The 26,827-nt window shown below is 44.5% G+C and overlaps 1 protein-coding gene across 2 annotated transcripts in view; it reads left to right on the forward strand.

The window, feature by feature from the left end:
- Positions 1 to 7,389, forward strand: part of MELK (maternal embryonic leucine zipper kinase) — an 88,549-nt gene extending 81,160 nt beyond the window's left edge. For both annotated transcript variants that reach the window (XM_075560155.1, XM_075560156.1), the window contains exons 16-18: positions 482 to 650; positions 4,396 to 4,499; positions 6,890 to 7,389. In XM_075560155.1, coding sequence (XP_075416270.1) covers positions 482 to 650; positions 4,396 to 4,499; positions 6,890 to 7,067 — 451 coding nt within the window. In that variant the 3' untranslated portion in view covers positions 7,068 to 7,389. The remainder of the gene's footprint in view (positions 1 to 481; positions 651 to 4,395; positions 4,500 to 6,889) is intronic.
- The last annotated feature ends 19,438 nt before the right edge of the window (positions 7,390 to 26,827 follow it).

A 26,827-nucleotide genomic window follows, 5' to 3' on the forward strand; every position in this document is an offset into this window, starting at 1 on the left:
CACACACAGACACACACACACACACACACACACACACACACACACACACACACACGGACATCCTCCACCCCCCCAGCTTTGGGATATTTCCTCCCTTATTAACATAAACTCATTGCCCCTAAGGTTCCTATCTACTCTTTCAAGTGTCTGTTATCAATTTGATTCCATACAGACAGAGCATAATCCTCAAGACGGAGCTTCGTTTTACTAGTTAAGCTAAACTACTTATCACTCAGTCTCAAGAAAACGTCAGCGTGTTTAAAGGTTGAAAGATTATCTCTGGACAGTACTTTATCCCAGCCTTCATGGCTCTAGAAAACTGTGAGTTCATGAGGATTTCTGTTCTGCAGGTCTTCCTTTTAATCGGGGTTCTTCTGTGAACATTTTGACCAAAATGGCTAGCAGGCGCAGCTGGCCACCGTTCAATTCTGTTCTTGTGGCAAAGGAGACAGCCTTACCCTTTCCCCGCCCCCTTTTTAAGGTGCCGCTCAGTGGAACTGGATCTCAACCACGTCCATGTCGAGGATACTCCAAAAAGAAAAGGCACCAAAGTGTTTGGCAGCCTTGAGAGGGGGCTGGATAAAGTGATCACCGTGCTTACCAGGAGCAAAAAGAAGGGCTCTGCTAAAGATGGACCAAGAAAATTAAAGGTAAATCAGCTCAACCAACAAGTGCCCGGAGACAACCCCCTCCGCCAGCAAGCCTCCCGCCCAAAGGCACCTCGATCTTGCGCCAGGGGCTGGCGAGTCCACAAGCACCCACCTCAGTCTGTGGGCCAGGACGCCAAGCCACCATTCCATCTTGTACTGCTCTCCAGATTGTGTTGCTGTTGACCTCCGTTGTTAAAGCATTGTCTCTTGGGTCTAGGAGGTTCTCAGCACAGGGACTCTGAGCCCAAAGGACTCCCTTCCCTGTAGGCTCCTCTCCATAGTCGAGAAGTTCCCCCTGACCTCTGCGGGATGGCCACTTGTACAGGCAAGTGGCTCAGTCCTAATGGGTAGATTTTTATGTACCTTATTTGCATAATAAGGGACCGACCCCCTCGCCAGTGGCCCTATCTATTTATATAATAAATGGAATTGTATGCCCTCAGGGACTGGTTTCTTCACTGGGCAAAAGTAGCAAGCTTCTCCAAAGGGCTCAGGGCGACTGTACTGATGCCTGTTTTAAGCTCGTTTCTCTTTTCCTTTCACAGAGCCAGGCAGATTTTGTAGAACTGGGGCTTGCGTTAGAAAATTAGGCTCCTCCTCCCCCACCCCCTTGGCTTCTTCTTTGAATGACGTGAGAATGCACGAGCACTCGCCCTTTCAACGTTCTCACATTTGCCGGTGCACATATGCTGTCATGTTCTGCATTGTCCTGCTACTCCACATAAACGCAATGCCTCCCTAGCAAAGCGCCCTCCCGCTTCCACCCTTCTCCTCCCATCTCCGCCGACTTCATCCAAGTGAGGTCATGGAGTATTTGTCCCTTCGAGCGAGGCTGGCTTATTTACATGAGCACAGTGTTGTTGAGATTCTTCTGCGCATGGACCCTGGGGGTTGCGTCCACCTTCTGAGTGTTAAGACAAGTGCTGCAGCGAGCGTCCACGGAGCACAGGTTTCTCTTTGTGTCCTGCTTTCGTTTCTTTGGGGCAGTGCCCAGGGATGGGTTGCTGAGTCACAGGGGAGTTGCCTGTTCAGTCTTTGGAGGAACTGCTGAACAGCCTCTCCCAGTGGCCATGCCATCCTGCCATCCTGTGTTCCCACCTGCAGTAGCTGCGGCTCCAGCTCTCTCCCACCCCCTCCAGCGCCTCTGGGCCATTCTAATGAGGGTGAGGTGCTGTCTCGTTGTGGCTTTGATTCGCCTCTCCATAATGGCTCATGAAAGAGCCCAGGTGGCACAGTGGCTAAGTGCCTGGCTTGGCTACTAACCCTAGGTTGGGAGTTCAAACTCACTGGCCACACTGGGAGGCAGTCTGTTTGCACAAAGATGACAGACCTAGAAATCCCACCAGGCAGTTCCAGTCTGTCTGTCTTTTAGAGTCACTCTGCGTTGGAATTGACTTTATAACACTGGGTTTAGTGGTTAATTATCCCCCAACTTCTTATAATAAAGATTCATACATTTATAAAAGAGTTGGAATAGGTACAAAGGACACCTTAATTCAACAACAGCAACTTGTGATAAGATATATTTAAATAAAGCATTTGCCATTTTAATCATATTAAGTGTATAATTCAGTGACATAATTACACACTTTATGTTGAATAGCCATTACCACTTTCCATTTCCAAATGTTTTTAATCATCCTAAACAGAGATCTGTAAGCAATATTTTCCCATTTCCCCTCCCCAAAGCCTCTGTTCTCTACATTGGTACCGATTCTAGATATTTAATATCAACAGGATCAAACATTTGTTTCTGTCTCACTTTGCTCAATATTCACCCATGTTGTAGCATGTGTCGGACTTCATATTTCTTGAATGGTATTTCATTGAGTGTAAGTACTATATTTTCTTTATCCGTTCATCCTCTGATGGACTCTGGGCTTGTTTCCATCTTTAAGGTGTTGCAATAATGCTGTGATGAACAGAGATGTACATGCAGGGCTGTCTTTGAGACCCTGCTTTTAAATTTGGGGTACAGACCTACAGAGTAGAAGACTAGTTTTGGGTTTTTTTAAGAAAGCATATCAAAGGTAAATAAGCCCTCTTTAAGCAAGCAATCTGTAAAAATCTGATTTTAAATAGATACATTAGGATCCATTCTTTATTTTACAAATGGGATCACTTACATCATGATTTTAAAATGTTCAGTTTGCTAAGTTGATAGAACCAGGTGAGTTTGGTGAAAAGATCCAGAGATTGAGAGGAAGGAGACAGAGGGGCCTGTCATGGCAGTACAGTTACTCCCTCAGAACTTGGAGCTCGGACTCTCCAACCATCATTTAAAACTCATTTTCTTGATCTTTGCCATCTTGGGATATCGTCTTCATGATTTTCTTTATATATGATTTATATGTATGCACATATATACATATATATGATGTTCTTTATATTGACTGTCTTATTAAAAAGGAAAACTATAGAGGTATAATTAGCACGCAATAAACTGTCCATATTAAAAACGCGATTCGATGTGTTTTAACAGACACACGTGCACACCTACTTGGGAAGCCATCACAGTCGAGATGAGTGACCTTTCAGACTTACATTTAAAAGGATATGCTATGTCATTAGTTTGTGTTCCGTTATGGTTTTCCAAATCAGATCGGAAGACAGACTGATGTGAGTATTTGTTTTTGCCACCCAGTGTGTCTCTTCAGGGATGATGTGTATTGCACTTTGGGAACCCTCCCTTCACAAGTTGTGTTTTTCCTTGGGCCTCGAGGTTCCTAATTTGTAAAGTAAGGGAGCTGGTCTTTTCGAACTACAGCCTTTTGTGGGTTTTTTCTTAAGGTTCTAAAATCGGAGCGATATAGGCATTAAGCACTTGTTTTACAGGGAAGGTGCTACCAGGAGAGCAGTGCTTTTGTCTGTGTGTGGACTAGTGTGTCTTCAGCTTCATCTAGAACAGTGCGTGACATAATAAGCGTTCAGTAAATAGTTGCTGAACTAATAGGACCAATCAAGAATGAAAATAAAAATCTGTATTATGCTCTTAGTCGATGAGCAAAAAGTGTGATCGTATTTTTTAAAAAGGAATAGTTATTATATTAATTCCCTCACAGAAATGTCATAGACTCAGCTCCCGGAATCAGTCACGACCTTTGGCCACGGCACACGTTCTGTCTCTCTCTAGCCACTTGGAACGAGGGCAGGTCTCACAGGGTTAAAAGACCACCCTGTGGCCTGCTGTATGGACAGACAGCAGCCATCAGTTTGGGAGTCCACGGGCCACCCTCACTTTCGCGTGCTCTCCTCTCTGTGGCATCGTTCTCCACTGAAAGGACTTGACTCACACAGTTCATGGAGAGTGCTGTTCTTCAGGCTGTAGATTTTTTACTGCAAAAGGATCCAAATCAGGAGGGTGAAAAGGAAGAGAGGCAGGAGTCGGGTCTGGGACGCTACTAACCTGGAGCCTCCGTGCCTCAAAGAGGGCACGCTGGCCTTCCTGTGCCAACCAGCAAGCTCCCCGAGCCTTCGCGTTCCGGCTTTCATTAGCCAGTCCTGCATCTCGGCTAAATCCTGGATGTCGACTTCCCAGGTGAGTCTTGTGGTTTGGCCAGCTCCCTTTGCCAGTACACGTCCTGGAAGCCCCAGACCCAAACATCCCCATCACTCCCAGGATTTCTTTTCAGGAACCAAGGACAAAGGCCACCTTACTTTGGGTAAACCTAAACTCTTTCTTCCACAGGTAGGATGATCTTTGTGTCAATGTAAAGATTTCCCTCTCATCCTTTCTCTTTTTAAGCCTCACTATAATGTGACTACTACCAGATTAGTGAATCCAGACCAACTCTTGAATGAAATCATGTCTGTTCTTCCAAAGAAGCATGTCGACTTTGTACAAAAAGGGTAAGACTCACATTAGCATGATGTTGCATGTATTACTCGATGTCTTTGGGCTTTCAGAACATATGGGTGTTTTTGTCGCTTTTGGGAAACATACCTATTTCTCCCACCGCCTTCTTAAAAGCTTTTATGTGGGTGTTATTGTTGACAAGGTGTTCTCTTGCTGTGTGCCATTTCTTTAAGCACTATACTGTTTACCACTTTCAAAATTACACTTTGCGTTTCAAAATAGGAAAGTTTTAATTTTTCCAGCTTTCATTTAAATCCTCTATTTTCTATGTTACAATATTATAATAATATTTATAAATGCTAATCTAAATTTACAAGACACCTCAAACCAATAAGGGACTTACATAGACTCTTTTTTTCCCCCCTTTTCTGAGATACAATTTTTGAAAGTTTGGGTTTTAAGTACTTTAGGGAGTTATTTTATCTTAATTCTTCTGTTGTTGAGTGAAATGGCATCTTGGTTACTACCTCATGGACCTAATAGCCAGAGTTCTTCTGGCAACTCAGTTCTGCCTCTAAAATTTCTTTACTAAAGTCGCCATACTAGAGTGAACAAAATATTTAAATAGTTTAATCAATGTAGAGTAAGATTTTAAAAATCAGCCTTTATAAACACAGCTGACTTTTCACTATTGTATGTAAATATTGGCAAGCGTGCCTTCTGTGAATTGGCTTTCTTCTGTAGGTCTCATGAAAACGCATCCCTAAATCACTCTGACTTAGTCTTCCTCTTGAGCTTTGACGGCATTCCAGACCTCTGGCCTCTAACCTCTAGACCAGACACTAGCCTCTCCATTATCTGTTCCTTCTGCATATAGTCTGTCAGGAGATGGCCAACTGGTCGTTAACCATTCATTTGTTCTTCTGAATTCCCAATTAACCAGAACATTTCTGTCTTGACCCCTTTCTTCACTTTTTTCTGATTTCACCTCTGTGTGACAAAGCAGAAAGACAAAAGCGTTTCACGGATGGAATGTTGCTAATCTTGATTATGGTCCATTGTTCTTTTTCCAGGCAGAAGGAATTGCCTTTGTCTCCTTCCATATGTCTCCATTGCGCTGTGCTTCATCTTTCCATTAGGAGCCTTTAACTGCAGGGAATCCTTTGCACCTTGCTGATACTGACTGCTTATTTTTAAGATGCCAAACTCCCTTTACCAAAACACATAACCAAGTATGAAAATGAACACAGCTGCTTCTCACTCATCTACATGATTGCAAAAAACCAGGTGGTTATGCGAAAATGGACGGACCGTGAATATGACAATGACCACATGCGAACACAAATGAGGATGAGTACATGCTGCACAACTTCCCCGCTAAATGATTACTTAGACACTTCGGTTATTGTCACTGCAGCGACCGTTGGTGTACGTTTCTGTTTACATCCCTGGTTTCACTTCTGGGTGATACCGGGGGTTGGTCATTATACCAAACCCCTGAGAGTCAGAGCCCAGCCAGGCTGACACTTAGCCTTAACCACCAGGCAGGCAACGTTCCTGCCAGACGTGTGCTGTTAATGCACGGTTGGCTAATAGATCTTTTTGACGAGTGATATAAACACAAAATGTCAGCTAACGAGCTAGTAATCGGGGGAGGTGTATTTTGTGAAGTCTCATAGTATTGTGTAATAGATACAAAGCCCCTTCTCCACTCTTCCGTAGGACTTAAACAGTGCTCCTAGGCATGATTTTTGAAGAGCAGAAAGAAGTCAGTCGTACTCTTAAAAATACTGTGAACTAATTAGCCAACTAATTGACATGAATTCATTTAATACAACTTTTCAGGAACATACCTATTTTTAAAAATAAGTTTTAAGCTTCCCTTCAGTTGGATCTTTTCATTGTCAGCAGTAACATGATTGTTCTAATTACAAATGCCATACGTTTCAACCGAGGTCAAAGACCGCCTCCTTGGGCTTTCTGCACTTGATCTTAGCCAAAAGGCCGAGAAGCAGTTGGGCTTTCTGTTATAACCCTGCACCTTCCTTTATTGTGCTCGCTGTGGGAATGGCGTCAGGTTCACAGAGCAGACCTCTGAGAGGCTGCTCCCAGAATGCCCGAAGACTTCTCGAGCTCCAAGGGCATGCGTGGGTATGAAGGAAAGGCTTTTCTTTGGAGCCCGGGAGAATTCTGGTAAAGCCGTTCATCCTGATTCTTCCTGGGGATCCTAGTTCAGCCGCTGGGTAAACCTCCGTCATCCACTATCACCGAAACCCAGCTCGGGCATTTGGAAAGTGGAAGCAGTGATGCACTGTTGACTAAGGCTCGTTTTCCCAGCCCCACCCGGCCCCCCAACAGGCCTCCCACAGACTTAAAAACATCTTGTACTCTATAGGATTTGTGGGGTTCCCACTAACTGGCTTCTTATCTTTTTCCCCCACAGCTATACACTGAAGTGTCAGACCCAGTCAGATTTTGGTAAAGTGACAATGCAGTTTGAACTAGAAGTATGCCAACTCCAACGGCCTGATGTGGTGGGCATCAGGAGGCAGCGGCTTAAGGGCGATGCCTGGGTTTACAAGCGGTTAGTGGAAGACATCCTGTCTGGCTGCAAGGTGTGACTGAGGAACGGCTTCCATCCTGCTGCATGGGTGTGGGGGTGATGCGGCCTGCGTGGAGACCGGTGTGCTTGGTTTGATTTTCAAGCCCACTGGAACCACAAACTGGTTTCCAAAGAGCCATTTTGAAGACTGATAGCCGTTTGTTGTTTAACAGAAGATATTATCTTGTGGATGAATCGAAGGCAAAACCACCTGCCATTATCTGTTCCTGTCCTTTTTAATCATGTGGCTGCGTGTATTAATAACCGTTGACGTTCCTAGATTCACTTCCGTATGTGAATGAAGGCTCTTAACTATGTCTTCTTTTCATGTGTAATTTCTTTCTGAAATAAAACCATTTGTGAATATAGCAGGCTTCTCCCCTTCTTTCTATTTGCTTGTGATCCAAATAAAGCCTCGAATGGCTTCCTGACTATTAAGTAGAGACGATTTGGAGTGTTTTATCTGTTATCAAATATGCCTTGGGCAGAAAAACAGATAAGAATTCATTTGCATAATTTTTTCCTGTCTCTGATTTAAGTAGGATTTATTGAGATCGTTAACTAAGTCACAGCTGTGGTTACCAGAGTTAAACAACACATTTAATATGTTGAACAAAAGTACTGACTCCAGTAAGTGTGTTCGGTCAACAATGATAAGTATCTGAACTATGAACCCCATGAAATGTTACTTTATGGTAATTTTTCCTAAATCTCAATGTTGGCCTCAAATTTGTTCTTTTATTTCATTTTATTGGTCTCTAAAGGCCAGAGCTCAAGTTATATTTGTATGGATTTTACCAATTAAGCTAGTTGGGGGGAAGAAATAGCATTAGTTCTAGTCAGTAGTGGGGGAGCGCTTTGTCATTCATTTATTCAATAAATATTTACTAAGTGTTTACAAGCATTAGGTCCTGGGGCTAAAGTCGTTGGCATCTAGTACACATTGAGGTCAGTGTCTATTAGCAGGGGCAGAATGTGTATAGCCTGGAGGGATGACCAGCTTGCCTGGAGGAGTAAGGGATGATTTCCTGAAGAAGAAAGCATTTCAGAAGGTCCTGAAGGATATAGAAGTTGACCAGAAAGGGAGGAGAGGAGGGTCTGCCTGCCAGCCAGATATATGTGCAAAGGCATGCAGTGATGGAGTGGTGTGGTGTCTTTGGGACTGAGGAACCATGGAAGACATGAGAGTTACAAGTTTAACTGGAAGCACTTCATGAAGGCACTTGAATATCCTAAGTGTTTTTTATAGAGAACTATCAAAGAAATTGTTTTTTTCCTATCAACTTCATTGAGACATAATTCACATGCAATTCATCCTGTAAAGTGTGCAATTCGGTGATTTTTAGGATATGAACATCACCACAATCTAGTCTGAGAACATTTTTTGTGTGAGACCATCTCTCGGAAAGGAAAGGCAGAGAAATGAAGATCGAGAAAATGGCGCACACTTGTAGCAGTGGGCAAGGCCGGTCCGATCCCAAGTGTGGGGGTCAGATGCTAAGCTGGAAGCTGCTCTCACATAGCTTTGGGGAATTGATGCATCCAAGATTGGCAGGAATTCCACAGGCTGGTGGCTGCAGAGGCAAATAAATCCAAGGTTTGCAGGTTAGATGGCTGGCTGCTGACGTCTCCAGGATCAGCAGGCAACACGGCAGGCCATTGACTCAAGTTCAAAGAATGGGAGGTCGAAAAGTCAGATACAGAATCCAGACCCAGCAAAAAGCAAGTGTTTCCACAGTGTCCACTTGTGGTAGTTACATAATCTACGGTCAGTTTGAGACTTAAAAGTGAAAGGGTGGAGTCTAGCCTGTCAATGAGGTCATAGCCAATGAGGCCTCTGTGTGGATATGGCCTTCTGAGGATTCTGGGAACTCCTATGTTCCTCCTTGGAGGCAGGAGGCACTCTCAGTTCATTCCCTGCCAGCGTTGAGATGCTTACACTGCCACTGGATCCACAAGACTTTCCACCCACTGGCCTGTGAGCCTCCTGCATTAGGCGCCATTGCATGTGTTTTGCGCCTCTGAAGAGGACTTTATAGATTGATATTGGACACATGGGCTAATATCAGACTGGGGTGGGATGTTTTCTCAATATTCAACTGCTCTTGTTTATAAAGCTTTTTCCTACACACATGGGGGTGTCTGTGAAATTGTCTCTCTGGTCTACCTGTACTGACACACCACTTAAAAGGGGAAGCAGCCACATCCCCAAGGAAACGCCCTTTCAATTGCATCCAGGCTGTGATACCACCTGGGGAGCGCTCTTACTGCAGCTGGTGACTCAGCAGATCCCGTTATGGAGTCAATTATATTCGCATCATGGGGACTGACTAGGCCTCAACTGCCAAACCACAGCCAAGCCGACACAAGACCTAACTCAATTTTCATTACCCCAAAGAAACCCCAAACTTTCGAAGCCCTTCATAGTGTCTCCTGGCTGCAAATCCCGACAGAAGCAGATTGCCTCACCTTCCTCAGCAGCTGAGGGTTTAAAGTACCGCCTTTTCAGTTAGCAGCCCAATACCCACCCCACAGTTCCAGCGGGGCTTAAACAAACAACTCCACACCCCCTTCTCCCCTACCCCATAGCTATTGAATAGTCACTGCCCATTCCTCCCTCTGTGTATCCTCCGACTCCCCTCTTCTGGGCATCTCATGAAGATGGGCTAAAGCAAGCTGTGGCCATCTGTAGCTGGCTCCTGTTCCGCCTGGCATTTCCAGCTCGTTCACAATATAGCTTGTGTTAGTATTTCATCTTTTTTTTTTAACCAGATAGTACAATATACCACCTTTTGTCAGTTCCACTTTTGGCATTATGAGTAATGAATGCTGTCAAGAACATCTCTGTGCTGTTCTCTGGGTGAACGTGTGTTCCATACTCAGTGTAGGCCTAGGAGGAGGCTTGTGGGTCACTGGCATTTCAAGAAACTGCCAAACCTTTCTGAAGGCACGGCACCGTTTCATAACCCTACGTTCTCCACTTCTAAATGCCTGTTACTGTCTGTCTTTCTAAATGTTAGCCATCCTACGGTGTGTAATGAGCAGCTCTGGTAGTGTAGTGGGTTACACATGGGCCTACGAACAACAAGGTGCACTATTCAAACCCACCAACCACTCAGTTGAAAGGTGAGGCTGTCTGCTCCCATAAAGACTTACAGCCTTGGAAACCCCTGGAAGCAGTTCTTCTCTGTCATGAGATACGATGAATCAGAATTGCCTCGACAGTGGGGTTGGATGGATGTTATGCAAACGTGCTTGACTGTTCACCAGAAGGCTGGGGACAAGTCGACATGGGTGTGTTAGAAGAAAGGCCTGGTGGAGTGCTTCCCAAAATTCAGCCACCGGAGACTGGGAATATGAGAGGGCTTCAAAGGAGTTCGTGGAGAGGGAATCAGGGAATGCCTTCTTTCCCTTGAACTTGTTGAAGCCCCAATGTACAACTCAATGGGATCACCATGAATTGGAATCAATTCATCGGCAACTGTGTGTTTTCCTTCTGGATTTGAAGTGGTATTTTACTGAGATTTTAATTTTAATTTCTTTAATGATGTGCTGAGCATTTTTTCATGGGCTCATTGGCTATTTGTGTATCTTTGGAGAAATGTCTATTCAGATTCTTTGTTCACTTTTAAATTGTTGTCTTTTTGTTATTTTTTGTTTCAGGTGAACTTGTTTGTCCCTAACTACTCCAAGTTCATGTCAATTTTATTGTCCTCTTTTTTTTTTAAGCTACTCAAACCACTATTTAGGTTTGAGGGATAAGGAATCTGGAGGGTTTGTGTGTATCTGTGTGTATATGAGTGTGTGAGTTTTTAAAGAAACATGCCATGTATATACACACTACACAGCCTAAGAAATGAAATCAACAATATCCTTTTAAACTTGTTTTCTTATTTTTGAGTTGTAAGAGTAGTTCATATATGCTAGATCCAAGTCCTTATCAGACAGGATTTATAGCATTTTCTCTCATTCTGTGTGCTGTCCTTTGACTTAAAAAAAAATCATTTTATTGAGGGCTCTTACAACTCTTGCTATAAACCATACATCAATTGTATCTGACATATTCTTACATATATTCCATCGTTCTTTTCTAGACATTTACTTTCCATTGAGCCCTTGGGATCAGCTCCTCAGTTTTTCCCTCCTCCCACCTTCCCCGCCCCAACCCTCGTGGTCCCCTAATAGATTGTAGATTGTTAATTATTTTCAAATCTCACATGGACCATTGTCTCCCCTCCTCTCTGATTTCTGTTGTCCTTCCCCCTGCCTGAGTGTGTGTGGTTATGTGCCATTCATTCCGATTGGTTCCCCCACTGTCCTCAGCTCCCCCCCCCCCTTCCCCATACCCTTTTGTTATCTCTAGTCCCATTCCTGTTCCTGGATTCCGTGTGTTGTGAGTTTTATCTCTTGCCTATACCTATGTGCATGCTCCTGTCTAGATTGGGAGGTGGCCCTGAGGTCATGATAGCAGAGGGTGAAGAGGTGTCCAGAGAACAGAGTTATATTATGTGACCCATTAGTGCTCTACTGCACCCTGACTGACTCACCCCTGTGACCCCTCTGGGGGGATGACTTTCTTGATAGAACCTTTTGAAGGACAAAAGTCTTACATTTTGGTGAAATCTAATTTGTTTCCATTAAAGGGTTTTAAGTAAGAGAAGGACCCCCTCATATACAGTTTGAGATGATAACTGGAAACAGTGAATCTCAAAAACTTTTGCCCATGAATTTCAATAAGGAACTCATTTTGCATTGAGACTTGTCACACAGAAATATGAGAAACACTGCTTAACCTTTATAAGAAGTGATACTATTTTCTACTACTTTAAACATTTTCAGTCTGGTAGTGATAAATGGAATTTAAATACATTTAATTGAAATATGTATGGCATCTTTTGGGGATCCGGTTTGAAAGTAATTTACATAAACGCACCCTTTTTTAGGTATACTGTCTGATGAGTTCTGACAAATGGGCATAACCATCTAGCTACCACCAAGGTCAAGATTAGACCAATAGTTGCACGTGATGGCCGCTTAGGATGTCTTGAGACCCCAGCTGCTGCTCACCAAGGAGACCATGCTCTCTGTGGACTACGTGAGGCCAGCTGACCGCCGTTTCCTCCTTGGTTTGTCTTTGAAGTTTCAGATTTGCAGCTATGCAGCAGAGGAAACAGTGTCCATCACAGAGGGTAGTTGTGGGCCTCTAAGAATGTATGTGTAATTTTCAGCACTGGGTCTGCCCAAAGTGTAAACCCTGCACAATGAACTCCCTAGTATCCAACCGTATCTTTGCAGAGTAAACTTTTTAAAACACAAATCCGATGATGTACACTTTCCCTTAATCCTTTTAATATCAAACTTCCCTTCTCCCCCAATGGTTAAGCTAGTCGACTCAATGCCATTTATCTATTTATTCTTGACTCGTTCCAATCTTAATGTACTTAGCTTTTATTGAATTCAAGTGTCATACTTGGTGCTCAGTGGGATAGGACAAAGAATATATGTGTTATCCTCCTGTTAAGGTGCGTAAGCCGTCTCTGGAGAATCAGTTGTGTTGTACCAAGATGTGTCGCTGGAGACACGGGTGTCTTTTTTTGGTTTGCCTTTCCACTGATTTTCGCTTTGAGCTGACGTTCCAGCCGCAGCTGCTCCTCGGAGCGTATGAGAAGGGCCATGGATGTGCCCCCTTAGTTTACTTTGCAGATGCTTCCTCCTATTGGAAAGACAGGGGTACCCCAAACCCAGATGCGATGTGAGGGGGTGGTGCATTTGGGGTTGGTACCACCAGCTCAGACTGTTCATCAAGCTTTCAACTTAGAGGTCCTGAAAAGATTGCATAACTGTGTGACCAAAAAGGCCTGATTTATCACAGACGGGGGACTGGTTTTGCCTCCACGACAACACACCTGCTCATGCAGCCATCTCAGTGTGCCAGTTTTTGGCTTAAAACAGCAAGCCTCTCTTGCTCTACGCCCTGACTCACCTGAACTTGCTCTATGCGACTTCTTTTTGTTTCCTCAAATGAAGAGGGACACGAAAAGACAGCGATTTGATGACGTAGAAGAGGTGAAGGAAAAAAGAGGGAGGTGCTGTCCTCCATCCAAACAGGAGTTTGGAAAATGTTTTCAAGGATGGAATCGCAGATTTGACAACTATTAAGTGTAATGGAGAGCACTTTGAAGGTGATAAGATTGTTTTGTAAAAAAAATTAAATACACAGCTTTGGGAGGAAAAATCCTTTTTTTTTCCCCCTACTCCCTCATATGTCTCTAAGCCAAGCTGTGGTGTTTTACCTTGCTGTCTGTGGGACTGCATACCGCCCAGGAAGAGCACTGGATTCTGGGAGCTAGATAAGTGTTTGGGTAGGACATTGCCAGTCTCCAGGTCTGTTTCTACAGACATGACACACACGCGTTTGCAAATACCTACAGATACCTCTATTAGGGTAGCTCCTGACTGGCTTCACAACGGACATTGCGGCAGGCTGTGTAATTTGTAATGCTGGGTAGACGTTTCAGCCAAGACGAGATGCTCCAGCAGGAGGCCACCACGAGCGCCTCAGCAGGTGCCCTTGTGCACTGCAGTCCAGCACGTCCCAGAGGCCCTCAGGCTGCACCGCACATTTTGTCTACATTTAGCTGTTGATTTGGCTTGATCTGAATCCCCAGTCTGGTTTGTACCTGCTGAGGAGCCTCAGGCATCAACCCGATGGAGAGAAATAACTTGCATAAAAAGATATTCCAAATTACTAAACATAGATTTATAGAGCAGAAAGATCTAATTTCATAGGAGACTTTCAGCGAAGTTTGGTGGGGAATGGGAAGTTTCTCACATTTATCCTCAGGGACATAAACCCTACAGGAGACGAGCGTGTACTTAAGAGACGAGAGTGCTAGACTTTGAGATCTTAGCATACAAAAGGTCTTTGGAGCAGAGTGTGTGTCTCAATGTGATTAAAACCATTTAAAAATTGCAATGTATTTTTAATGTTATGTTTGCTTCTGTGTTGTGGCTCGATCTTAGAAACCATCGATTTGTGGATTTTTAGTACCAACAGGAGCCCTTGAGCTAAGGGTCGACTTCCCTTCTCCCCCCCTTCTCCTGCCCCTGCCATGTCCTCAGCTGAGAGGAGGGTCTTTTTCAGAGAACGGGATGGGAAGAAATCATTGGGGAAAAGTCGGGGTGACAACATGCACCATCCGTCGTGGCTCCTGACCACGAACAGTTGGAGCCTTTCTCTTGGCTGTGTTTTTTTTAATTAACCTTTTTCATTTTTCCTACTTTAGAATTTCACATTATAGTCCTTTGTTCATTCTCCTCTTTTCTCTCGATAATGAAAATGGATATAATATGAACTTGAACTCACTTGCCCTGGGTCATTGCCGGTGCTTAATAAAGGTGTATTAGTATTTGTAGTAATGATAATAACCCAAAGATAATGATGTCGCTAAAGACCAAAGGGTCCCCTTGCACGAGAAGCCCCCTCTCCAGTCGCCTGGCTTTGCCAGATTTAACGGAGACCTTGAATGCTTCTGATAGTCATTGTCCCTTTTAAATTGTCAGGGTTTCATGGAGACAAGCATTCTTCACTTAGAGGTTTTCCAGACTGTCCGATGTGCTGGGCTCGAGATAACCTTGTTCCTATGTCATCATATGTCATGCTGCCTCTTGGAAATTGTTCCCTGATGTTTGCAAAAAAAGAACTACTTAAAGGAAAATGAAAAGAAATCCCCTTTGTTCCCTAACACACGCACACACACACACACACACACTCACACACACACACACACAAACACACGCACACACACACACACACACACTCACACACACACACACACAAACACACACACACAAACACACACACACACACACACTCACACACACACTCACACACACACACACACACACACACCACCACTGGGAATGGTTGCACTTGGTGAGCTGGGAAATGCATTTAAAGCTGTGTGTTGTAAGGAAGGATGGAGGGGATGAATGTGACCAGGATTTAGACACGCAAGACTGAGGAGGTCAGACAAAGACCTTAAACAGATATGAAGATATGTGGAAGACTAATTTGACTTTAGAGTGGATCAATGAGGAGACAAGACTTCCAAATGTCTGGGGGTAATCCAGACTGGGTTCTGTGGGAAGCAGAACTTTCTTCGTCGCTGTCTGTGTGAGAAAGAGGCTTGCCCAGAAAGGGGAGGTCTTTTGCCCTGAAAGGTTTCAGCAGAAGCAGGAAAGCAGATTTCTGGGGCTTTTGAAGATGGTTATAAGCACCAGGTAATGGCGAACTCAAGTTCCTTTCTAACTCTGAGAAGCAATCATTCTATGAAGTTCTTAACCTGAAAATCTAGGATCTGAGTTCTAAGTTCTAGACTCAGCACCTTACTCCACCACAGAGACTTAAACAGTTCAAGTCTAGTCTCTGGCTTTAGAAAGGGGATATTGAGTCTTTCTAATCATCCAGGATATCCTCTGACCCTAGGGAGACCTCAAACGTTCTAACCAAACCCAAAACCAAACTCTGCCATCAAGCAGATTCTGACGCATAGTTGCCCTAGAGACCCTATAATTGTCCTGGTGGATTCCCAAGGCTGTCACTCTTCACAGAGAGTAGAAGGCCTCATCTTTCCCCCAATGAGCGGCTGGTAGCTTTGAACTGCTCATCTTGGTGTTAGCAGCTCAATATACAACCACTACACCATCAGGCCTCCTGGCCTAAGGCCAAGGCAAACCGCTGATGGATCCCATCTTTGTGAACCATGACTCGGAAGAGGAGATGAAGGATTTGGGAGAGAGACGTGAGAGGAAACAAGTCATTGAAGTCAGGAGAGGAGACCTTCAGAGAAGGGAGGCTAAGGAATGACAAGACAATGGACTTGTGAAGAAGTCAAGGAAAGTTTGTAGAATGTGGTCGGGGTGGAAGGTCCAAATGGCAATCCGTTCAGTTGATGTACTCAGGGACTTAGCTTCAGGAGGGATGGAGTGGAGGCTGTATAAGCAAGACTTCTGAAAATTGGAGGCAGAAGGGGAGGAGAGCAATCTTTTGAATAGTACTCGGCTGCCACTATTGTCTCCAATTTCCAGAGGCACAAAAAATCTTCATGCAGACGAGACGAGTTTCAAAGGGAGGCCAAGAACGATCTTGGTCTAGAGGGGCTTGTAGCGCAAAGTCCCTTGGCAAGGACCCCGTTGACTTACTCATGACGGAGGTCAGTAACTACGGTCTCTGCATGGCCTCTGGCCCTGTTGACCATTCCCTCTGCCTTGGGACTCTCTCTGCTTTTGATTTTTATTCTCTTCTGGTTTTCCTACCTCTCCGACCACTCCTCTCAGCCTCCTTTTCAAAATCCTTCGTCTGCCCCTGAAACGTGAATTCCAGGGTCCTGTTTTTGTCATTCTCTTTCTACTTTTCCCATGCTCCTGGACAGACTTATCTGTCCTGTGACTTCTGATGATGACAGCTCCAGTCTATAGCTCTGGCCCAGACCTTGGTCTTCAGCTTTAAGAGCACCTGTGTCCGCCTTCCTCCTGTACGGCTTCATCTGGACTCTCCATAGGCACTTGTAAGGCAGTGCTTTGAGACTTAAATTTACTAAGCCCCTAGACCTATATTCTCTGCTAATCCCCATCTTAGTGTGACCAGCCCTCTTGGGCTTCCTGAAATAGTCTCGGGCATCGTTGTTCAGCGTCATTATTGTCCTGGTTTGAGTGATCACTCTATCCATTTTGTACGCCCACTCAAGTACCCATGCCAGAAACTTGGGATTTATCACAAACTACACCTGATTGCTTAACTCCCACATCAGATATTATTTGTCTCCCTCCAGTAGACTCTTGGTCTCAGCAGGCAGGGACAGTATCTTACTGACCTAGACAGTTCCAGTGCCAAGTACAGAATATAGCCTGTAGAAGAAATTAAAGAAATGTTCAATGAACCACATGAAGGTAGAGCTAAGTGATGGAATTACCCACCGTAGAATATTAGAGATGGAAAAGTGGACTCTTTAATACAATTTTCATTGAGAAAAATGGAGGTTCCATGAACTGATGGAGTTGACTGAACCAAGACCACGTGGCCAGTCAGTAGTGGAGTTAGTTTTGGATCCTAGATTTTCCAGAACCGGGCTAGCTTTAGTAATGCAATTTGCCCAATTTTGAACAATTGAACCCACTCCGACACGTATACGATCCTGCAAACACAGAGGAGCTGCCGTACCGGTCCCCCAGGCTGTAGATGCACATGAAAGCAGACCACCCGCCACTTCTTCCCCCGCAGAACGAGCAATGGGTTTGAACCACCTTTCGGTTAACAGCCACCATCTGAACCACAGCGAGGATCCTTTTGCACACGAAAGTGAGGCTCAACACCACCTCCATGCTCCGGCTCTGACTCACCTACACACTGGACTTAGGGCAACTTAAGAACAGCAGCTTTATAACCTGGGCCTGCCTATAGTTTTACTCTTCTCCCAAAATAGGACAGTGTGGCAGTCACCCTTGACGAGGCTCTTACAGAGATGTGTGTGCACGGCCTGGGAGGAGTTGGAGAGGCATGGAGGGGAGAACAGCCATCCTAGCTTCCACAGGTGTCCGAGACACGAGCCTGAGGTTTATTGCAGAGACGCCACACCAGTTTTCAGTCGGAGACCATTTTACCTTTGTAACATTTCCAGTCCAATTTAAAACTCAAGTCTGATCTCACAGTCCCCTTAGTATTGATTTTTAAGATGCCACCCAACCCTAGGAAGCAGATGCTCTGAGACATCCTGAAGAGGGCCAGTGAGGAGGGGCCAGGGTGCAATTGATTACGGGGTCAGACTCTGAACAACAGCAAACCTTCCTCCCACTTCTTTCCGGGGACTTCCCCTCTTAGCTTGACCTTGCTCTTGCACCTGCAAATGATTTGACCTGGAAGAAGTCACGTTCACCAAAGACAGTGGTTCTCAACCTGTGGGTCGCCACCCCTTTGGGGGTCGAATGACCCTTTCACAGGGGTCGCCCCATTCATAGCAGTAGCAAAATGACAGTGGTGAAGTAACAATGAAAATCATTTTATGGTTGGAGTCACCACAACATGAGCAACTGTATGAAAGGTTCACGGGATTAGGAAGGTTGAGAACGACTAACCCAAGCACTCAATTGGATTAGATGTTCTCACAACTGCTCTAAGCCCCGAATTCGTCTCTTAAGTTTCCTCTCCTCACTACAAACAAACATTCACACACTGAAATCCCTGTTAAGGATGTGTAGTAGTATTTGGCGTGGAGTTAGTTATTCCTATGTGTCATGTCTGAGGAAGCTTCAAAAAGTTGGTGGAAAAATTCCATTATCTTTCAATGTCATTTCCCCCCATGAACTTTTTGAAGTCCACTTGTGTATTTAATATAAATACATATTTAAACAGTCAATATCTTTTTAATCATTTTATTAGGAGCTCATACAACTCTTATCACAATCCATATATACATCAATTGTGCAAAGCACACTCGTACATTCATTGCCCTCATCATTCTCAAAAACATTTGCTCTCCACCGAAGCCCCTGGCATCAGCTCCTCATTTTTCTCCTCCCTCCTTGCTCCCTACTCCCTCATGAACCCTTGATAATTTCTAAATTATTATTTTGTCATATCTTGCCCTGTCCAACGTCTCCCTTCACCCACTTTTCTGTTCTCCATCCCCCATGGAGGAGGTCACATGTAAATCCTTGTAATCGGTTCCCCTTTTTCCAACCACCCTCCATCTACTCTCCCAGTATCACCACTCACACCTCTGGTCCTGAAGGGATCATCCACCCTGGATTCCCTGCGTTTCCAGTTCCTATCTGTACTAGTGTACATTGTCTGGTCTAGCCAGAATTGTAAGGTAGAATTGGGATCATGATGGGGGGAGGGGGAGGAAGCATTTAGGAGCTAGAGGAAAGTTGTATTTTTCATTGTTGCTACATTGCACCTGACTGGCTTGTCTCCTTCCTGAGACCCTTCTGTAAGGGGATATTCATTGGCCTACAAATGGACCTTGAGTCTCCACCCCACACTCCCCCCCTCATTCACTATGATAAGATTTTTTTGTGCTGATGATGCCTGATCCCTTCAACACCTCGTGATCACACAGGCTGGTGTGCTTCTTCCATGTGGGCTTTGTTGCTTCTGAGCTAGATGGCCACTTGTTTACCTTCAAGCCTTTAAGACCCCAGATGCTATATCTTTTGATAACCGGACACCATAAGCTTTCTTCGCCACATTTGCTTATGCACCCATTTGTCTTCAGCGATCGTATCATGGAGGCGAGCACACAATGATATGATTTTTTTGTTTTTTGATGCCCGATAACTGATCCCTTTGGCACCTTGTGATCACACAGGCTGATGTGTTTCTTCCATGTGGGCTTTGTTGCTTCTGAGCTAGATGGCTGCTTATTTACTTTCAAGCCTTTAAGACTCCAGATGCTATATATTTTGATAGCTGGGCACCATCAGCTTTCTTCACCACATTTTCTTATTCACCCGCTTTGTCTTCAGCGGTTGTGTTGGGAAGGTGAGCGTCATAGAATGCCAATTTAATACAAGAAAGTATTCTTGCATTGAGGGAGTACTTGAGTGGAGGTCCAATGTCCTTCTCCTACCTTAATCCTAAACTTATAAATATATGCACATAGATCTATTTCCCCATCCTCATATATAAATATATTTGTATGTGTACATGCCTTTATTTAGAACTCTATAAATGCCCTTTGCCTCCTAGCTCTTTCCTCTATTTCCTTTGACTTTCCTCTTGTCCCACTATCATTTGGGTTTCAATAATTCCTCTTGGTTACATTACCCTTGATCATGCCCTACTAGGCCTCCCACACCCCCCTCACCACCGATTTGGATCACTTGTGTTCCCTTGTCCCTGGGTTTGTTAACACCACTACCTTTCCCCCCACTCCCCCTCTCCCATGTCCCCCTGGAACTGTTGGTCCCGTTGTTGTCTCCTCCAATTGTTCATCCAGCCTATCTTATTTAGACAGACCTGTGGAGATAGTAACATGCACAAAAACAAGACAGAGCACAGCCAAGCAACAATATACAACAAAACAACAACAACAAACCAATGACACAAAACAAAACACAACAAGAAAGAAAAGCTTGTGGTTAGTTCAAGGACTGTTTGTTGGCCTTTAGGAGTGTTTTCCAGTCCAGTCTGTTGGGGTACCACGCCCTGACCCCAAAGTCCACCTTCAGCATTCCCTGCAGACCTTGCCACTCCGTTCCCTTGCTGTTCTGTTGCACCCCCTTTGTGCTTTGCCTCGGTGTGGAAGGATCAGATGGGGTGCAATTCCCACACTGTGTTTCCGGTGTTGTCCCCTGTAGGGCTCTGGGTCAGTGAGGGGTGTCATGTCTCATAGTGGGGCCGGCCATGTGGTCCTGTCTGTGGACTGACTTCTCTAATCGGGAACATCATCTTCAAGACCTGGTGGGCCAGGCTGTGCTCCACTCTCTCCTCCTCCCCCTTCATCTGCTCCCGCATGCTCCGATCAGATATGTCCTTCTCCTGGAGCTGCAGCTTCAGTGCCATCCTTTGAAATAAATTCTTCTGGGGGGAGGGGCAGGTGTCCAGTAGTTGGGCTTGGGGCTGGCTCCCCACACCTCTCCATTGGTTCCCTGCTCCACACCGGCATGTTGCATTCCCATTCCGGAGCACTGGGTTGTAAACGGTCAATATCTTTGCGTTTCTGCCTTCTTCTTGGCCAGACTGAATTTCTCTCCTTTTCTTACACTTGATTCTTAAATTCATCATTCATTAAATGTCGAAGCCTCTCACTTCTCTAAACACTCTAATAGGCTTATTATTTCAGCCATTTATATTTAACATTAAAGTTTAATCATGAGTTGTTAGCCACAGAAAATTATTAAATAAGTGAGTTTGGAATGAGCGTAGAACAACTGAAAGGGAAATAAAGAGTGAGTGCTTCAGAATGAACACTTTGGAAAAGAAATTTATGCATAGAAGACAGTGGAGAATTACAATTAAGAGCTCTGGGGATCTCAAACTGATTTGTCCAGCTATTACATAGTCATTTCAATTTAAATTAAAATTGTAACTATTTTCTAGTCTACTAAAAATATGAGGTGTCACATTAAGAGTTTAAATGGTGCATTCGCTGGGGAATGCAAAAATGCTAGATTGTAGCACATAAATAACTATATGGTGAAGACTGAATAAATTCTCTGCCAAAAGGAATCTGATACAAACAGAGATGACAGTGGATTATTTTATTCCCTCTAGCGAAGCGCAGCTCACACATTAGAGCCAAGAAACAGTTCGCAGGGTGTCTAATTCCTTATCACTCTGTCAACACTGATGAAACGAAGAACACCAAAAATTTCAACTGGTTGATGAACTCAGGCAGAAAGGAGGCCAGATATTTTGTTCCTAAAGTCACATCTTTTAGCCATGGAAAAAATAGGTTAATATTTGATATCCCTGATTCATAGGAAATTAGATTAGTCAAAGTTTAGCCACTGCAGAACAATCAAATTTCTGAAGGAATTGAGAAAAAATACAAAAGGACTAATAAAAAGGAGGAGGTGTGGCTTCCCGGAGCAAGTAACCCCTGGCGTGTGTGCGTGCGTGTGCGTGCGTGTGCATGTGCATGTGTGTGTGTGTTCATGTGTAACCCTGTATCTGCAGTGCCGGAGGGGATGGACGACCTGCTGATAGGTCAGGGAAGAGTGGAGGTTTTACTGTAAGAATGTGAATGAAGACAGAAGAAAGCCATCCAGAGAAAAGAAGGCTTGATTTGTAAGTAAGAGCCGGGACAAGAGAGTGACTCTGCCCAGGCTGACTGAGCTTCCTGGTAAGGAAGCCGGAAGAGAAACCATGGTTTCATCACTCTGGATGCTGTAAGACGCCGTTTGGGAGATCTCGGGTGTGGAGCTGTGACTCCCAAATGTGACTACACTTTAGAATTGTGTGGGGAGCGAACAAACAAACAACTCATACATCAGCCTCCTTCAAGCTTTTTCGAGATGTTTATATATATATATATGCATACATAGACACATCTATTACCATTTTGTTCAGATAAAATGCACGGACGGTACAAGTCGCCCATGTAGTGGTTCTTAGTGCACTTGAGGTAAGTGGAAGCGTCACCATCGTACAGTTAGGACATTTTCAACACCTCAGAAAGAAACCCGTCCCTTAGGTTTTGCCCCCCTGGTCTCACGTCAGGATCCCCGGCTCTGTGTCCTGACTCTCTAGCTCTCCCTGTTCTGGACTCTCATGGCTGGGACCCTAGTGTGAGGGCTGATGTCTTTCAGCGTTCTGTTCACAAAGTCCATCCATGCTGTAGCATGCGTTCATACTTTGTAAAGGTGTGTTAAAGATAGATAGCACTTCATTTCTTTTTATGGCTGATTAGCATTCCAGCATCACTACTTCTTCCTAAGCTCCCCAAGGGGGTGTGATGTATAGCCAGACTTACAGTTCAGTGGTGTAGAACTTTATGGAAAACAGCATAAGGAACTGCTGTCTGTGCAGCCAGTTATTATTATATGGATTCACGACATGAGGGGGCTTCAAAAAGTTTGTGGAAGCGGGAATCAAAAGATAATGGAATTCTTCCACAATAATTTTGAAGGTCCCTCAGACAAGAAAGATTGACTTGTAGTTTAGTGAAGGCATTTCTGAAACAACTGAAGTTCAGGCTTCCTGCCACATGGCATTGTAGGCATCTCAGGGCCCCGGTGGCACTGCGGGAGAAGCCCTGGTTGGCTGACCTCAAAGTCAATGAGTGATGCACCCCCACTAGCTGCTCTGGGTGAGAGAGATGAGCCTGCTGCTCCTAGGAAGATTTACAATTTCACAAACCTTATGTAGGGTCACCATGAGTTGGTATTAGACCCAATAGCTGTGGGTTTTGTTGAAGGAGCCCAGGTGGTGCTGTGGATTACCTGTTGGTTTGCAAACTAGAATGTCAGTGGTTCAAATCCCCATAAAGGTTTACAGTCTTGGAAACTGTGTTAGTCTGGGTACTTGAGAGAAACAAATCCACAGAAACACATGTATAAGAGAGAGTTTTATATAAAGGTTAAGTGCACATCAAGAAAACATCCCAACCCAGTGCTGCCCAAGTCCACAAGTCCAACATTAACCCATATGTCTGACACCAATCCACAAAGTCCTCCATCTCACAAAACACACAAAATGATGTCGACTGCAGGAGGAAAGCAGAGTCAGTGAATGTGTAAGCATTTCAGTGTTGGCAGGGGTCTCCACGCAGCTGCTCCAGCATCCAGGGTGGCATCGGGGCAGGTCCATGCTGCTTCTCCCTCGGGGATGTCTTGCAGGAAGTGAGGCTTTCCAGCTGAAGCAGGGAACTGGCTAAGGCAGCCGCACCCTGGTCTGACCATCAGAGAGCAAGAGACCCGAGAACTAGAAAGGTGAGGCTCACCGAGCCATTTATCCCTCCACCCTTCAATTAACTCCACATGTGTTTATCGGCCAGGTTGGCACAATTAACTTGAACTATCTCAGAAACCTTAGCTAGGGGTCACTCTAAGTTGGAATCAACTTGATGGAGTGGGTTTGGCATAGAGTTTTAGTAAACCATTCCTGACTATTAGACATTTTGCACAAAAATACTGGTTGGAAACCTTTTTTTTTCCAATGAGGAAATACTATAGATCCAGTACCTCAACAAAAATTTTCTAAATTATTATTAAAATGTAGTCAAGGGCCTAACTGTTATATTAGGATGTGAAATGCGGACAGCTATCATGCCAGGAAGACTGGGAGAGTTGAAAGGCCAATGGGAAGCCCATGAGTCCAGAGTCTCTCATGATTGAGTTGTGTACGCTTCGGCAGGTCTGCCCTCTAGACACTGAAAAGTGTTTCTGACACACTTTGGCTTGCATTTGAGGATGTTGCTTAGAAAGTTTGGTTTTGATTGGAAAAAATAATCTCTTTGGAGAGTCTTAGGGCCTTATTGTTGTTAGGTGCCACTGAGTCGAAGCTGACCCCAGTGACTGATGCACAACAGAACAAAACACTGCCCCGTCCTGCGCCACCCTCACCATTGTTCCCATGGCTGCAGCCACTGTGACCCGCAAACATTTCTCACAAGTTCTCCAGTAAAGGGAACAGCTCAACCGTCCAACCCAGGGTTTCGGAAATATGGTGGACCACAGAACCTTTTTTCCCTTTCTTTTTAAAAAGCTGAAACTGGTCAATGCGTTGTGGATCTGTGTTCCGTTGAGTCCTTGGCTTCATCTTTCTTGTCTACACAGGTTTCTTAAAGAGTTGTCACCTTGGAATTTCCCAACTGATTGATAAACTCAACTCAACTCTACCATGAGTCGATTCAGACTCATAGCAACCCTCCAGGACAGGGTAGAACTGCTCTTGGGGGTTTCTGAGACTGCAACTCCTCATGGGAGGAGAAAGCCTTGTCCTCCCGAGGAGCAGGATGGTGGTTTTGAACTCCTGACCTTGTGGTTAGCAGGTCAATCCGTGACACTACACCACTAGGGCTCCTTAACTAGTTGGTAATCATCCTTTAATCATGGAATGAATCTCAAGTTATCACCTCCATTCAAACTAGGTCAGGACATAACTACATAACACATCTCTATGTTGTTGTTGGGTGCCAGCAAGTCGATTCTGACTTAACAGTGACCCCATGTAACAGAAGAACTGCACAATAGGGTTTTCAGAGACCACTGAAAATTTTCAGAAATGTCTTCCTAGGACTTTCTCTGCAGAGTTGCTGGGTGGTTTTGAACTTCCAATCTTTTGGTTAGCAGTTAAGTGTTTAACCATTGCACCATCAGGACTCTGGTGTATCCGTATGCATAGATGCATTATAATTTCTATAGATAGGTATACTCACATAGTCCCAACAGGCTCTGTCCTCCTCATAACAACGCAATTGCAATGCGTTATCAGGTGTGATTACGTGTTGTTTATCTTTCCAGATAGACCATAAACTCTGGAATGCAGGAGTAGTGTCTATCTTTTTCATTGTTTTATTTCTAGTGCCTGCCATAGTGGCTAGAACATGGTAGGTGCTCAATACTTTTTTTTAAATGAAGACATGCCTCACAAGGTAGATTATAGGGGTTACCTTCCCTTACCCCACCCAGTTCCATCTCTATGATGTAGCTACATGGTGTCTCCCACCAGTGATTCGTTCAGCAGTGGGTACCAGGACTTGTAAGCCTCTTGATGGAATTTTTTAAAAATTAGGGGATAAAAAGATCATTGTTTTCTTGCTGGTGGACTGAGAATATAAACTTCACCATAAACAAAGCTTTATGAAGACATTAAACTCAGGAACTGCTGTCTACCGCCTTCTCTTTGAACCAGGGAACGGAGAAGAAAGAGAATGAGAAAAGGAGATCGATAATCAATAAGTGGGTGGATCGATGAGAAACCAGGAGATACTCTACCAGAGGGGAAATGGAGAGAGTGTCCTGAAATCCCAGGTTTTGTAGCTGGCACCCAGCCTAATTCCTGGTGGGCTCCATCAGATGGTTTACTATTATTATAATAATGCCCTTTTCTTTCTTTTTTGCGTGATCACATTTGTGTTGGTTTTCAGCTGCTTGTGAATTTTAAGTAATGTAATTTATAAAGGAATTGATTATTGAAAACGAGTCTAATGGACAAAAAGGAGAGGGGGCAGGAAAAGGACACTCGGGTTGCTGATTATGTTTTAAAACCAGGTGCAGAGGGGATGAGATGGGTTCCAATTTGGTGAAATAGGACACAAGCTGAGCATATAGATTCAGGGGGAGGGAAACAATCTATGTACAGATGGTTTTGAGGATCAAATGAGTTAACAGGCATGAACGTGCTTTACAAATGGCAATGGAAGGAATCTTTACAGTAAACCCCAAATAAGCATTCTGGGGGAAAACACTACAAAACCCCTAAACCGCAGGCATTTCTAAGAATCTCATGGCCTAAGCTTTGCAGTCGCCACTGTCCTCCCTAATGCCCAGACCTCTCCTGCCTTCCCCGTGAGGAGGACCGCTCAGCCCCATGCTGCCAGACCACCTGGCTCATCTGCATTCTGCAGGTGTGATCAAAGTCACTCCGTTTCTTGTTCTTCATCTGCCCTACCTGAGACACTCTCCAACTGTGTGAAGGACACCACCAGGGCCACTGTAGGGTGACTGGTGACTGAATAATGCATGAAGCCAGCAGTGGCCCAGGAGGAGCCTCCCTAAGTGGGTGTGAGAGGGGGATGTGTAAGTGCTGGATCCTGGCCTCCATCTGTGGGACCATCGGATCTTTCAGATGGATGGCTCAATCAACATGGATAAAGTACCTCTCTTATGCTATCTTAAATGTTTCTTAGCTGCCTAAAGGGGACTGGCAAATAGACAATAGTCCTTAACAGTTGGAAAGGATCCGCGCAGCCCATTCGTGCCACTGGGGCTCGGGAGCGGGAAGAGTCAGGGATTTTCATCTCTCATCTCTTGCCGGACAAGGAACAGACTCCAAAAAGCACGTACGACTTGCTCTAGAGATTGGTCTTCTGGGTTGGCTTGTTTTCCTCTCTTTTCAATACTCTTAAGAGTAACTGAATTAAACAGAAAACCAAACCATCTCATTCCTTAATGCAAATTACAACATAAAAATGACATCTTTAGAAAAGGTGTGGTGTTCTTATTCCCAAGCCTGTCTTTGAATTCAGGTAAAGTAGGGAGATGCCATCCTCACAGTATTTGACGCCTCAAACATCTCTTTCAGAGATGGGTGCTTGAACAAAGTGTGATGAA

The sequence above is a fragment of the Tenrec ecaudatus genome, chromosome 10 (genome assembly GCF_050624435.1).
Source record: "Tenrec ecaudatus isolate mTenEca1 chromosome 10, mTenEca1.hap1, whole genome shotgun sequence".
Lineage (NCBI taxonomy): Eukaryota > Metazoa > Chordata > Mammalia > Afrosoricida > Tenrecidae > Tenrec > Tenrec ecaudatus.